Source organism: Vespula vulgaris, chromosome 22 (genome assembly GCF_905475345.1).
Source record: "Vespula vulgaris chromosome 22, iyVesVulg1.1, whole genome shotgun sequence".
NCBI lineage: Eukaryota > Metazoa > Arthropoda > Insecta > Hymenoptera > Vespidae > Vespula > Vespula vulgaris.
Genome location: NC_066607.1, coordinates 1,145,006 through 1,160,792, shown reverse-complemented (window position 1 = coordinate 1,160,792; position 15,787 = coordinate 1,145,006). Strand labels below are relative to the sequence as shown.

At 43.2% G+C, this 15,787-nt stretch overlaps 1 protein-coding gene across 8 annotated transcripts in view; it reads right to left on the bottom strand.

Moving 5' to 3' along the window:
- The window catches only part of LOC127071605 (protein tiptop), a 141,797-nt gene that overhangs the window by 49,200 nt on the left and 76,810 nt on the right, over positions 1-15,787 (bottom strand). For 3 of the 8 annotated variants that reach the window (XM_051011078.1, XM_051011082.1, XM_051011079.1), the window contains one exon: positions 3,062-3,193. The exons of 1 other annotated variant lie outside the window; for it this stretch is intronic. In XM_051011078.1, coding sequence (XP_050867035.1) covers positions 3,062-3,128 — 67 coding nt within the window. In that variant the 5' untranslated portion in view covers positions 3,129-3,193. Of the gene's footprint in view, positions 1-3,061; positions 3,194-8,962; positions 9,285-13,195; positions 13,348-15,787 lie in introns of those variants that run through there. 4 more of the 8 variants (XM_051011080.1, XM_051011081.1, XM_051011083.1 and 1 more) reach the window with 3 other exon arrangements.

The following is a 15,787-nucleotide window of genomic DNA, read 5'->3' as shown; positions in this document are numbered from 1 at the left end:
CGTCTCTTTTCTTGTTCTTTTCTTCCTGCGATTTTCCAAGAATTCTACGTATATTATCTACATCGATGAACGATACAAACGATAAACGAATCGCTCGGATATTCCTATCAACCATCATTTTATATATTAAATCTCGTAACTTCCAAATTGATGATTTCAGATTATATAAATCTTAAAAATCGTCAGAAGTGAGATCTCTCGTAACTAGACGACGCGGTTTTGTTTCTCGTAAAAAGGTACGAGTTACGAGCGCGTGATGATAAATCACGAAAAACGACTCTAATTTTCACGAGCGTGCCATAGACGACGTACGCGTACAATACTCATACCTATCTCTATTCTAAACGTATGTACCTAGGTAGGTACATACACGATAACAACCGGTTGTTTCATTCACCTGCATCGTTCGAGACCAGTGAAGAAACGGAAACGACGAATACAGAATTATCACGTATTTGACTATCTCTTCCAAAAAAAAGTGTGGAACCGGAACACATACACTTATATATACACACACATAGAGAGGAAGAGAGAGAGAGAAATACACACATACACATATACGTATACACATATACATATATACTCTTTTCGAGTGCGCTTGCTCGCACGTTCTTGTAACTTTTATCGCGACAGATCCGATGACACGCGCCGAACCAAATTTATTACCCTTACTTGAATCGATGCATCACGTTTGCCTGACGCGTAACAAGCTCGACTGATACTTTCAGGTATCCCAAAATTATTGCCACCACATTTTCGCGAGGAACGTCCGCATCGAGAGACATATACGAAATATCTTTGTGCGTGCGGTTTCGAAATAAAGAGTTCGAGATTTATCGTTAGCCCGTTATACTGCACGCCTAAACTATTCGATCGAAAATAATATTTTAAAGGACGATGAGATCTTAAATAGGCGAAATATATCTACTTACACGTGCAAAAAATATATAACAATTAACTTACTTCCCTATGAAACGATACTCGACGACTGGTGAGATATCTACCATCTTGATCTTAAAAAAAAAAGGAAAGGAAAAAGGAAAGAAAAAAGTTAGATAAAGCTTACTGTAAAAGCAACTAAATTAGGTTATCATCAAGAATTATACACGTCCGTGCGACGTATCGCGTACGAAACGATCGGAGAGCTTTTAAGGACGACTACTTCTCTCCCTTTCCCTTTCCCTTCCCCTTTTCTCTCTCTCTCTCTCTCTCTCTCTCTCTCTCTCTCTCTCTCTCTCTCTCTCTGTCCTTCTCCGTCTCTTTTTCTTGTCATCTTCTCTGTCCAGTCTCAAAGACGATCGTTCGCTGTGAAATTGAGGTTGATTGCACATTTTACGGACAGGCAGAGCAGATCGAGAAAAGTCGCTCGGTTATCGCTTTTACGACACCGTTTCGTGTCTTTACTTCGAAACGTTGGGATCGAGACGACGATCGAGACGACGATCGAGACCGAACGACATCGCGAGCGCGAGCCGATCTCGTCGGGTTTGTTTCGTTATCCTCGCCGCTTGATTGCGCCGCTATATTAACGTCCGTCCGTGAGAGCCCAATAAAAAGTTTTATTTAAATGACCGCAATTTTGTGTTTGGACTCGGCGGGACTCGCTCATTACCATAAAGCATTATGTTATCTGAAAATAGGTCGAACTACCTTTATAATGGATCTCATAATTATCGACGATCCTCTCACCCTTCCTCGAATAACGAACGATGGACAGAGAATAGGAGTGAGAAATCGATATGAATTAAAATGCTCCTTTATCTTTCATCCTAGAGTTTCAAATTTTCATCGTTGTAATTGTTTACTAAAACTTATTCGCTTATACTCGAACAGACAGGAAGAGAGCTACGTTAACTTGGATTTACGCGACAAATAATTACGGTAAACACTGACGATGAAATATTAATTCAATTTGTTCATTAATAGTTGGATATAGTTGTAACACTGATTTTATCGCTTAAAAATCTATTTTATTTATTTAAAAATGAAACTTTATTTATTTGTTCAAAATCTATTTTATTTATTTTCAAAATCGAAAAATGTGTATTTGTGAAATTATTCCATTTTTTTTGGAAATTGTTCCGTTGTTTTTCGATGTAGGGTATTATCGCAACAAAACAAAAAATTATATCGGAACGAGAAAAAAGAAATAAAATTTAAAAACAAAAAAAAAGGAAACCATAGCCGAAGGAGCAACTAAATTTTATTAATTTTCGATCGACAGCGTTCGTGTCATGCCATATAGAAAGAAAACGTTAAACCTTCATTCGATAATATTTAAATTTTTAAGTATGAATCGAGACGTGGATCGAGTCAATGACCGTTTAAAATACCAAGGGAAATACGTGTAGCAATTAAAATAACGACGTTCGAATATATCGTAAAACTTCGAAAGTATTATAGAATGTATCCCGTCGGAGTGACACCTGTGCAAACCTCATCATGGGTACCTGCCGTCTGATCGAGGTAGAGAAACCATACTACCTGCGCCCACCTATAGATCGCCATACCGTCGTCGTATCGGTCATGTTTCTTCGGCCGCCGCTTTGCCTTATACACCGCTTTACATTACCGATTTACGAGGCTCTCCGGTGAGAGCAAGGATGACGGCAAATGCTAATGAATGGCGATTTCTGAACGTGAGAAAAGTATGAACGTCGTTAGCCGCAATCGTTGTGACGATTTATTTATTACACGGTATTTTGACATATTATACCGTGTTACCACGAAGAATCGGCAAATTAACAATAATATCTGCGATACCTTATAGAATAAGATTTTTAAAGGAGCTTTCACGCGAATCGTCCATATATCGTAAGTAGTTCTTTTTCGTTTCGTCTTACCATCGTCATTTAAATCGAGAAATCGTGCTCCATTAACTGTGCGGATATGCTACACGTGCGTGCATAAATAGAGGGTGTAAGGGTTGCGGAAAGATAAGAAAAATAAAAGTTTTCTTTTCGTCTGGAATGTGCAATAATTTCGTGTAAATCTGAGAGAGAAGAGATAAAACATGCGTGCGAATTCGCAATACACTTTGTTGTACACTTGTCATATTTACCGGTTAGATTATCGCCGCGCTGCTGCGGCCACCGGAAGGAAGGCCTCGGCTGTTGCTTGCTTCGCATATCTTCCGTCCGGTGCGGCGGCTTCGGGCCGCTCGCTTTGCAAACGATCGGAGACCACTACTTACCTGAAATAGAAAAATGCACTCGGGTCAGAATAATAACGAGAAATCTTCGATTAAATTAATCAATGATGATTTTCGCAGTTTTTGATAAATCTTTTTGACATATAGATACGTTGAGAAGAGTCCTTAAAAACGACGTTTCACGTGAAATGAAGGAAAAGGAAGAGAGGCAAATAGAAAAAAAAAAGAAGAAGAAGAAAGTCTCTATAATCCATAAAAATAAGTAAGCTCACTATTAAAAATTCTCACATTTAACTTCGCGCGATACCTTCCGAGGAGTAGCCTTTCGGAAAGGTATTTTTTCGACGGGAAAATTTTCACATTAGAGCTCTCGGGCTTCTACACGATTATGCGTTTTTACATAGAAGTACCAACGTATCCACCTCATTTTCCTCTATTTCCTACTCCTTCTCCAACTACTACTCGTCCTACTCTAACCCTCCTACCGAAAACGAGCGAGAGAGCGAGCAAGCGAAACTCCCTTATCCACCCGGTGCCAAGCATCGTAACCAGTCGTATATCTTTCTGGCGTACGCCCTCGAAAGCGGCCGCCTTTGTTTCAGATATTTATGAGGCGTTTTAATTCGCGCACAGCGTCACCCGGTCGGTGGGGGGTGCCGAATAGGTGTTGGTGGAAAGAGAAGAGAGTACCTACTAGTAGGGATAGTGGTGGTAGTGATGGTGGTAGCGATGGTGGTAGCTATGGTGGACAGAACGAGGCTAGGAGAGGTACGAGAAAGAAGGAAGGAAAGGAGGGAGAGAGGTAGAGAGGGAAGGGATGGGTGTAATAGGCATAAGGGTGCCTCGATAAAACGGCAGCCACCTCTCAGTCCTCCAACTCCGCCGTCCGGCCCTTCCTACTCCAGGCGTAGGCCATAAGCGCAAACAAACTCTCGCTCGTATATCTCACCTCAATGGTTTCTACGTCGGTACGTTCTACGGGGGCTCGGGTACTGTATCGCGTCGACATCGTCGACCCTTCCCCGTAATCCTTCCCTCCCACTTCTCTCCTACTCTCTCATTTCCTCTTCCTTTCTCTCTCCCTCTCTTTCTCTTTCTCTCTTCCTAAGAGAATCTACGAAACTTTCAATCCTTTCGATCGCAGCAACTTAACGAATTTTCTGAACGTACTTACATTTGACCGGATACATCCCTTTGGTGTAGACGATACGTCCTAACGTATATCGATTTACAACTCTTTTTCCTTTAATATAGAAGCGACAGAAACGAAAAGAAATGCGAGAGATTTAGCTTTAAGATCTTTAACATCCGTCAATATTTCTAACTCCGCGATCAATCCTTCCAAGTTTTTTTTTTCTATCCGACAAACGATATATGATTTTATACGATTTTCAACGGATACATTCCTTTACAGAATTTCTACACCGCGATAAGTTTCTCTAATAATAATGAACTCTTTGAACACGATCGAGTTAATTAGCTTTCTATAGCGAAAGACAACTCTCTTTTTCGCGCGAAATACAATACGTCTGTATGACTGATCCATGAGTGGACTATGCTGCGACCCCTTTCGTAAAGATTACCATAAGGAAAAGAGAGAGACAGAGACAGACAGAGAGAGAGAGAGAGAGAGAGAGAGAGAGAGAGAGAGAGAGAGACGGGTTCGTCCACAGTTCTGGACTTTCACCGCTAACCACTTCTGCGTTTTACCTCTATATGTCTCTCTCTCTCTCTCTCTCTCTCTCTCTCTCTCTCTCTCCCTCCCTCTGTCTTTCTCTTTCTCTCCCTCTCTTCGTATGGCTCACGACACACTAGAGAGGTAGCCGCACTCCTGCTCATGCTCTTCTTTACGCGCAGCCGAGTTTAACAGTAACAGTACGTCACCCTGTCGCTCTCGCTCGTTTCTATCTTTCTCTTTCCCTCTCTTTCTCTCTCTTTCACTACAGCCCTCCTACGAGAAGGCATCTGTTCTCCGTTCCTCTTTCTCCTTCTCACTCTCTCTCTCTCTATCACTCTATTCTCTTGCACACGCTCGCCTCTTCTTCTACCTTCCCTTTACCGACCTCTCTCAACACCCTCTCTCCTATTCTCTACGTCGTTCTCTCTCTTTCTCTCTCTCTCTCTTTCTATCTATCTTTCCTTGTCTCTCTCGTACGCTCCTTAACAGCCTTCACTCTCTAAAAGCCTGGGTGTGATCTATGGCGGGACGTTGCGTCACTCGGGGAACAGATGCAGGGCTCGTATATTACTCGGCCATATCTGCGAGAAAGACGGAGAAAGCGCGATGGAGGAGGGCTCTAGGGGAAGCGAAAAGAGAGAGAGAGAGAGAGGGAGAGAGAAAGTAGAGGGAGAAATCCTTGCCGCACGGTCAAAAGAATGGCAAACGACACAAATCACTCGGCCTTTGTGTCACCCACCCCGGGCATGATTCTTTTTTTTTTCCTCTCTTTCTTTCGTTTTTTTTTCCTTTCCGAGGGTAAAGGAAATTTACTCGTCGACGAAGCTTTCCGGGAAACGTCGCTGTTTTGTTCACCGGATCCATGTACACGCTTGGCGGACACGTCTGCTGGCGCCCGGAAACAAAGGCTCGCCTTCGTAAGAGACGTCTTGTCGTATGAGAAAATTTGTTAAGAGCCGGTAAAGTTCAAAACGACGAAAGGACGGGGCGCTCTCGCTCGCTATGGTAAGTAAGTAACCGTATAACGTCATTGTTTTTTTCTTTTTCTTTTTTCTCTTTCCTATTTCCCTTTTTTCCATTTTCTTTTCTTTCCTCATAGAAAAAGCAAAAGGAAAATAAATCTCTTTGATGTCGATCGATCCTTTTGAGTTATTTAGCAGGAGAGGGAGAGGGAGAGAGAGAGAGAGAGAGAGAGAGAGAGAGACAAAACGAAAATGGGAAAAGGAGGTACAGAGTGAGAGAGAGAGAGAGAGAGAGAGACAAAACGAAAATGGGAAAAGTACAGAGTGAGAGAGAGAGAGAGAGAGAGAGAGGACTAAACGACACGACAGAGGCAATCTGGATGATATCTTCGGCGGTTATCTTATATACGAGATAAGTACTTACGTACATATGTAGAAGAGTATCTTGAGAGAGAAAAAGAGAGAGAGAGAAAGAGAGAGAGAGAGAGAGAGAGAGAGAGAGAGAGAGAGACATCTTTCATACACATCCCTTAGCGTTGAACAAAGAGACGAAAATGAACGAAGCAGGACGTAGGTATTCCACTTGCCTTCGTGCTCTCTAACGCTCAGTGTGTACGTATTTATGCGTTTGCTCGTGGAAACACTAGCCAGCTGTCTGTGGTAGGAGAGGGAAGAAGAATGAACAAGCGGTGGGGAGAGAGAGAGAGAGGGAGGAGGGAGGGAGAGAGAGAGAGAACGACGACGACGACGACCCTCGAAAACGTACGTCGGCAGGGCAGACGCTTCTAGAATCCCATAAATCAGGTCAGGGTTGGCGACGGGGGTGGCTATGGTGGTGGTTGCAGTCGTAGGAAACGGGAACGTTGTTAGGTAAAGGTCGACGCACAGAATGTGGAAGGGAGGGAGAGAAGAAGAGAGACAGAGACAGAGAGAGAGAGGGAGAGAGAGAGAGAGAGAGAGCACTAGTCCAGTACGAGGACGAGGAACGATAATGGCGCGCATGCTCGTAAAACCTTGGCGCCAATTCCATCCACCCGGAATGGATCTGTGCACAGTTAAGCAGCTATCTCTCTCTCTCTCTCTCTCTCTCTCTCTCTCTCTATCTATCTATCTATCTATCTATCTCTATCTCTATCGTTCTCTATCTCTTCCAATGTTGCTAGAAGCACGGCGAGCGAAGCTTTGTTTGATCACGATTTTACGTTCGGTACAACACGCACGTGCGAGGCGAGATTGGCTTCGATCCAGCTCTCTCACCGACGAAATCCTGGTATTATTAATAAGTCGCGCGACGTTCCTAATAGATCCGCAGATCATCGATTTGTCCTTCGATCAGAGAGAAAAGAAGAAGAAAAACAAAAAGAAAAAGAAATAAAAGAAAGAAAGAAAGAAAGAAAAAAAGAAAGGAAGAAAGGAAAGAAGAAAGGAAAAGAAAAAGGTTGTTAGAAGCGAACGACGAGCAGGTGTAGAGAAATCTGTTCAAGAAGAGAACCCAGATGGAAACATTGCAGTTCGGGATATTGGAAACTGTCGGGCTTCGAAAGGAAAACGCGATCGGTTAAGGTGGTAGAATCGTGAGGAGGAAGCCGCTATTTATGAGTCGCACGTGAATTTGGAAAGACAGCGGCCAAGGAGGAAAACCAGTCGGTGATTCACTGAGAATTGCGAACACTGAAAAGAGCATCACGTGTAAAAGGTGAACTCTGTTAGCTCCCGTGTCATTCATTATTTCATATATTTTCTGTTGATAGAAAGAAACAGTTGGCCTTTAGGTAAAAAGAGAAATGGAAAGAAAATGGATGAGACAGTGAATGTGGGTGAGAAAGAGGAAGAGAGAGAGAGAGAGAGGAGAGAAATAGAGAAAAAGAGAAAGAAAGAGAGAGAGAGAGAGAGAAAGAGAGAGAGAGAGAAGCGAAATCGAAAACGTCGCTAACGCGCTGACGCTGCTCGGTGCTCTTTGAGAGATTCACCCTTCAGCAACGTTAAGGACAACCGTCAGATCAAAGGCAGCGGACGTAGGGAAAGGAAGGGAGGACTCCGGGGCAACGTGGCATCCGATTGATTCATTGGACGCGCGTGCCTGGTTTCAAATCACCAGAATAGAATCCGCTGCCTCGGAATGCCAGGCTCACGGCTAATCCATCGAGCGTCTTTATTGCTCTGCGACATTTATAAAACGTCAGAGAGACGAGATCCCTGCGATCGCGCTCATTCGTCACCGATTATAAATCGTCGCGTGTCTCCTCTCTCCACTCCGCCACCGTACCGCGACTCCTCGCGTCCTCCGATACGAATCGACTCTCTTTTCCTATATAACCTACCTACCTACCTTCATACCTAGCTAGCTAGCTAGCTACCTACCTACCACCATTTCTATCTTCGTCCGAGAGAAATCACACTGCGTCTCGTCGTTGATCATCGACCGAGGAAATTTCACGGCTATATAAAACGAAATCGTATATCAACGCTTATGGTCGATTATCAAAAGTCAAATCGATGGAGTCAAAAAAAGGGGAATAACAGCGTGTGATCCAATTAAACATTAACCCCCTCTTCCCTCCCCATTCTTCCCTTTACTTCTATATGTCATTTATCTCGCATAAGACCGAATTAGAAATATAGATCCGACGAGGACATTAACAATGGACAATCCACGTATCACTCTCTAGAGAAATAAGTTCAGTCGTTATGCCGGAATTTGTTTCACTGGTACAAATAAAACATTTTATCGATCGTTGGGAAACATAGCAATGAGAAATACGGAGGAACATTTTGGTAACGGTTTTAAAAGTACGAAGAAGATCCTCACCAATCATCAAACTATAAAGGAGTTATACTACTCCTTCGAGCCACTCGATTTTAGTCGGAATCACCGCCTCGGGCACTTAGCCAGAAAAAGAGAGAAAAAGAAAAAGAAAAAAGAAGAAGAGAGAGAAAGAGAAAAAGAAACTAACAGAATGGATCTATGTGTTTTGACGAAAAGACATGGTTGTATCCGCTTGCTGATAATTGCATTCGCGCAAGCAGTTTATTCTACTAGGTCGATAGAACTAGTAGAAGAAAGGAGGAATGAGAATTTCCACGTACGAGAGAAAGCTAGAGATAGTTTTGGGGTAGTCAGGTCGTAGGGGAGGGTTGTACGAAGTAAGGGTGAAACGGGCTCGCACTAACCGGGTCTAAATAGGTCCGTCGCGTTTCGCAAGCAAAGGTGTAGCGAAGATAAGGCGCTCGTTGCTTTGAAGCGTCCCTGGGTGGCCGTCCCGAAGCGTCCCGACGACTCTCCGCCTCTTTTCCTCCTTCCAGAACTTCTCCTCTTCCTTCTACATAGAACTCGTAACGACCGATTCCCTTCGGTTCCTCTCTTCGTCCCTCACCTAGCGAGTACCCTTAGCTCCCATGTAATATCGCGCCCTACCTCTTCACCCCTCTCGTTATCCAGGAGTTCCTTGTGTCTTCCTTCTCGTTCTCTCTCTCTCTCTCTCTCTCTCTCTCTCTCTCTCTCTCTCTGTCTATCTCTATGTCTTTCTCTCTTTCTCTTTCTCTCTTTCTCTTTCTCTCGATGCCTGCACATTCGGAGAGACTCGCGCATATAGACACATACATACGTAGGAAAGGGCAGTTCCACGGACGAGAAAGCAAGAAGATACAAGCGACGTTGGGCATGGAAGCTCGACTGGAAGCCCCTTTAATACTCGCCCCGATAGCGGAGTGTTTCGAGTAATTGGGAAGTAAAACAGCCTTCCGACATGCAGCCAGTCTAGTCTCTTTCTTTCTTTCTTTCTCTTTCTTTCTCTCTCTCTTTTTCTCTATCTCTTAGTATGTCTATCTCTTGCTTGCTCTTTACCCTTACCTTTACCATCTCCTTCTCGTCATTTCGTTCTTTTCCTTTCTTCCTCCCAAGACTGCCAAGGAGAAAGCTTCTTTCTCAGAGTTTCCTTCCAAGAGGCAATATAATAGCAACAGAGAAAGAAGGAGAAAGAGATGGGAGAACGTTAATTAAAGAAGCCGAACCCGAAGTTTTTGGGTTTCCCGATGTAACGGAGGATCAACTTCCTTAAAGATCTATTACGCGATTTTCAAAAGCAACATCTTTTTAACAAATTTTTACGAAAAATTAGGTCGCTCGAAATACGTCAAGAATTAAAACGTTAATACTCTTTAAAACGTTTCCTTTTAGCTTTTTCTATAATGACGCGACCGTGCAAAAGAAATAGAGAGAGAGAGAGAGAGAGACAAAGAGGCGCCAACGTGACGGCTAATTGCGACTAATGCGCAACCTTGATTCGAACTCGAACTCGAACTCGAACTCGAGAATTACTATGCTCGTTTCTTTAGAATGGAATTACCCGGTGAGTGGTGCTAATAACACGTATGAGCTGTGTTCTCTATGCTTACGATGATCACATTGATACCACGACGAAACGAGAAGGAGAAAGATAGATAGATAAATAGAGAGAGAGAGAGAGAGAGAGAGAGAGAAAGAGAGAGAAAACGATAGGAAGGATGAAACCGGTAGAGTGGAAGAAGGAAGAGAAGATAGTAGAAGAGTGGGAGGAGAAGGAAGAAGGATCCTCGGCATTCGAGTGATTGTAGAGTCTCGCGGTTAGGGTATGTCCTAATCGTCGCAGATGTGAGTCGGGATAGGGCTACCCTCTCGACCTTATTATTACCAGTTGGCTCCGCTGTGAGCGCGTGTCCATTACGCGGACGATTATTTGACTGGTCGGTGGCCATGGTGGACCCTCGGGGAGAGAGGTCACTAAAGGCGAAGAAATCGAGCCGGTAGAACGGAGGAAGAGGAACGTGAGGGAAGAAGATAGCAAAAGAAAGAACGAAAGAGAGAGAGAGAGAGAAAGACAGAGACAGGAGCAAGGTAAGTAGGTATAAAGGAGCCTGACTGGACGCGAACGTATACGCGCGCGTTCAATACGCGGCCCTCGAGCACAGCTGTCACTGACATCGCCGCAATTCGAAACTGACCACGACAGCTAACCTCGGTACCGGCGGACCACAACGGCGGAAACTTATACCCGCCTTCCGATTGATCCGTCCCGGCCACTCACCATACGCCGAGGGGGACGGATTAGTCGGCCGATGCCAGACTTACCCTGCCGAGGATCAACGAAACGAAAATCAACTACGAGAAGCGGCCGAGCACCTTCGAGAACCTCTTCGAATTAACTTCGCCCGGTCTGATATTCGAGAGAGGAGATTCCTCTTTGTTTTCTCGAGGGTTATGGGAAAATGAGAAGAAAATTGGACTTCTCTGATTCCAAGCGATAAACGGAATGAAGAAGCTATTATACTGTGTATAAAATATACTTACTCTTCGATACTCCGATATTTAACGATCGCTAACAATAAATTAGATCTATCCAAGTTTGGAGATAAATGTTTCTGATGAAAGTGACCGACTTTGTTCATTCGTAAATAAAAATTCAGATATTTCGATAATTCATGGATATCGAAATTATGTTAATAAAATTTAAACGATCGAACTTCGTTATTTGAACGTTAAAAGTTATTAGAATAAAATTAGATTAATCGATGAAGATAGTGATAGATAGGTTACCATACGTATCTCTTTCCTCTCTCTTTCTCTCTTTGTCCCGATCGGGAAGATCTCGACTCAATTATCTCGTGTTTCAACTTTGATCGCGATACCTACTCCGGCCTAGTTTCCAAAGTTCTACTCGATGGCGCACAAAGAATCAGCAGGTAGGCGACGTCTTTTCGTTTTAACGAAAGGCGAACATTAGCCAGGATACCAAAGTTGAAAGACTCTGAAGAGGGAAATCGATCGGAGCTAAGAATGAATCCTGTAGGTTCAGAATTAGGAAGCATAACGCAACGGTGCCGGCGATTCAGAAGATCCGACTTCTTAATAGGAGAACGCCAAATAAGAGGATTCGGGAAGAGCAAAGTCATCGTCGGTCTCATCGTCGAAGGAAGAAAGTCGAAACCGCGCGCGACGAAGGGACGAGGAAGGGCGAAAGAAGGGCAAGGGTCCTTCTTCCTTGCTGAACGCATCGAGGAGGAAGGTGAAAGGAAGCTGGGTAATAAGAACGAGTGCGATAATGGCGCAGCCAACACAAAACGACTTGGACGAGGGAAGAAGGGAAAAGAGAAGGGAAAAAGGAAAGTCCAAGGGAGGAAGTCGAGGGGGCGGGGAAAGACCGTCGGTCAATCCTTCGTTCACGAGAAAGAGAGAGAGAGAAAGAGTATGTGTATGTACGTACGTACGTATGTATGTATGTATGTATCTGTGTGTGCGTGTGAGAGAGAGATAGAGAAAGCAACCAAAGGTGATTGATGGATCGTCAGTCATGGTGCAGCTATCAATCTCCCCTTTATTATTTATTATTCTTTCCGCGGTGGGTACTCCTCTTCGAATACTCTCTCGTTTCGGCCTTCGGCGAAGTCTAAAAGGCTGGCGGTGACGAAGCAACGGCTCAGGTATTAAGGCCTCGTATATAGGGTGACGCGTTACGTTCGTTCTGCGAAAAGTGCTTGAGGAGAAAGAATGACTGACCGGAGAAACGCGACAGCAGGATCTATTGATCGTTAAAAACTTTTCCTCTATTTTTCGACGTACGTACGTACGTTTGCCTGTCAGTATATATATGTATGTACGTACGTATGTATATACATATATACATATATACGTATAGATCTATGTATATATCTATCAATCTTAAACGAACAATTATGCGATGGGAAGATAACGAAAGTTTCCCCGTATGTTCATCAAGAAATTTTCCTTGATTGTTGTACAACGAAAAATCGAAAAAGTCATTCCGACTATTTAGTCGCCGAACGAAAATCATAGCGTCACGTTTCGTTCTCCGATACGACAAAGGAACGCATGGTTGGCGCACATCGACGATCCTATTCTTCGTAACTACATTGAACGCTCGTACCGACCAACGAACGAACGAACGAGAGAGCGAACGACGAACGAACGAACGAACGAGCGAGCGAGCGAGCGAGCGAACCTTCCACTCGCCCCTGCTGCGTCACGAAACAAATGCGCGTTCGGCCAATCATCGTCGAACCGACAATGACGATGACGAAGTGGAGGATGACTCTTTGCAGCTGTCAATCCTCGAGAATCGCGGGTACGTCACGACCCTGGCTGATCTTCGAACCGTCAGAGCCAGAACGAGAATTTTCTCTCTCTCTCTCTCTCTCTCTCTCTCTCTCTCTCTCTCTCTCTTTCTATCACCGACGAATCATCGCTCGTAAATCGATAATGTTTCCTTCCCTATGCGTCAAATTTCCGACAAGGTTTACGATGAAACTTTTGAAAATTTATTATCGTCTCTGAGAATTGAAACCTTTTGCAAGTTTAACCGAACGTGTTCTTTCCTCGTAACTGCAAACAAAAAGAATTTATCGACTTGCCTTTAGAATCGAAGTCGGATGAAACCACTCCCCGTCCCTCTCTTTCTCAAAGACGTCAAGTAAATACATAATTACTATAGTTATACGAGACACTCTTGAGACTGGCCGTTGAAGAGGAGCAACTTCGTCCTTCGACAATATTACGAAGAGTCCTAAACAGAAATTGCACGTGCATCATTTATCTCGTAAAACGACAAAAGGAAAAGAACGGCTAACCCACCCATTCGTCGTATCGCATTCAATTGCGAATAACGAGAAATTCATTAGTTTCTAATTGAACCCTTCTAGCCTTTCTAATGCAACCTTTCCAATCGGGGAACAATCTTAACATTTGATTAATGATATTCTGAAAATATATCGGAAGCCATTGTCCGTGTTAAAAGTAGATAGGAAGAGGGGGAGGGGTGGTGAAGGGGGAGGGGGAGAGGGGGCATCTCGTCGTAATTAGAAAGTGATAATTTATGCGATGTCTAATTACTTAAAACGACGTTTAATCACTTTCTTTTCAAATCGGCATGGGAAAGAAAGAGAGAGATGCAGAAAGAGAGAGAGAGAAAAAGAAATAGACAAAAAATACAAAATTAGAAAAGGAAGAGGAAAAAGGAAGAGCGAGAGTGGTCGAGAGGAAATGGAAGAAAGAAATAAAGAGACAGAGAGGAGTTGTAAAACGTTCTTGACCTTCCGTTGATGAGATGCCCTCGTTATCTTTTATTGCAAAGTCACACTCCTGTGATTCATTCGCGACCAAGATCGATCGTATCTCTATCGTTTTCTACCCCCTATTCTTCCCCTCGCTCACTCACTCACTAACTTTCTCTCTCTCTCTCTCTCTCTCTCTCTCTCCCTCTGTCTGTCTGTCCATCCGTCCGTCCGTCTGTCTAGCCCATTGAGTCCCTTTCGAAGATACTCCCGCAGTGCAAAAACAAACGGCAGAGGTTAACATGTCGATCGACAACGAAAATTACTTCCCGATGATCCTTCGAATAAGTTAGTTATATGCGTTAATTACTCTTCCGTGCGTTCGTCGCGTGGAACGAAAAAGAAAGAAAAAAAAAAAAAGATAGGGATAGACGACGCTCGAAACGACAACATTTTGGACAAATGCCATTATTACGTTCGATGTTACGTAAAACTGGAGCTGATTTTAGGATTATAGAGAATCGCGATTAGAGAGAAACGTGTTACGAGAGGATGATTTTTTCTAGCTTGCAATAGTATCCTAATGGTTCGTTTCGTAAAATCGAAAGCAATGATGATTCGCGATGTAAACGCGGCCATTGTATTTTGTACTGGAATTGTGGTTGGGTGGAGTTGAGAGGTGGAGGGAAAGAGAAGGAGTAGAAGAAGGAAAGGTGGTGCTCGAGGAGCATCGAGAAGTAACGGGGGAAGGAAAAGTCGGCAGCTTAGGCGTTTTAAGTTTCTGCAGGCATTTGAGAAGACATCGAGCAACTCGATCTCTCAAGCCGGACGCCGGAGATACCTGCACTTGAGCCTCTTAGACATTTTTTGGAGAGTTTAAACGGGTCGTCTACCCAACCTAGGAGGAGCTCGACAAAAATGGACTCGCTTACCGTCGATGATCGAAGAAGAGAGAAAGCGTTTCGTTATTGTTTTTCGGGGCCTGATGCAAAACATCGATGAAGGAAAGCGGATCGGCTTATCTCGGTGGTCGAGTGGCCTACCGAAATCATTCTTTCGTAAAATCACATCGACTGTTAAAAATTACGATATCCACCATTTTTTCTTGATACGTATATACCGTTAATTAAAGTAACAACCGTATCATATTCTCTTATGTATTCTATATACATGTATATATACATATACCACAAATCAATCGTCAATGTGACCTGTAGACTCGTATCATAATAATAAATATAAACTTCTCTATTACATCTTGTAATATAGAATAAACTATTACCATAAATTGACGTATAAATATGAGCGATCTTAACATTTCTATTTCTCACACGAAGTAGGTAAGTATCTATCTATCTATTTATCGAAACGATAATAACCAATGTATACGTGTGTATCTACTAAAAATCTTCGAATCGTATATACGTATCTACGTATTTACATACGTATGTGTATGCGTAAATACATGCGAGTATATACACGATTATTCTCACGCTGCTCGCTCGTGAAAAAATTCTTAACACGCTTCGACTTATGAAACTCTTGCGATCACGTACCTACGTATCTAGTAAGATTACAAGAAAATTTTCTGTTAGAATCGACAAGGTCTTCCCCGTCGAGAGCACCGATCGTAATTTTCGCTCGATGGCAGTCACGCTTTTTGCCAGATACGAAAGACGTAAAGGCATGAACGAGCAAAGTACAAGCTTCTTTGACGTCCAGTTGACGGAAAAATATGTTCTTCTCAATACGTCGTACCGTATATTTCGCATAGTAAAGTAAGAACCGTTCGTGTTGATCCCGAATAAATGTCTGTTTTACCATGGTCATTAATGTTTTAATTAGCATAGATATAGTTATAGGAGAGCACGTGGTGCTCGGTTTGTACACAAAGAGATTAGGATTTGCGTGAATTGAAATAGGTTGAGTATACGAGCGCTCTTCCGCGAACAC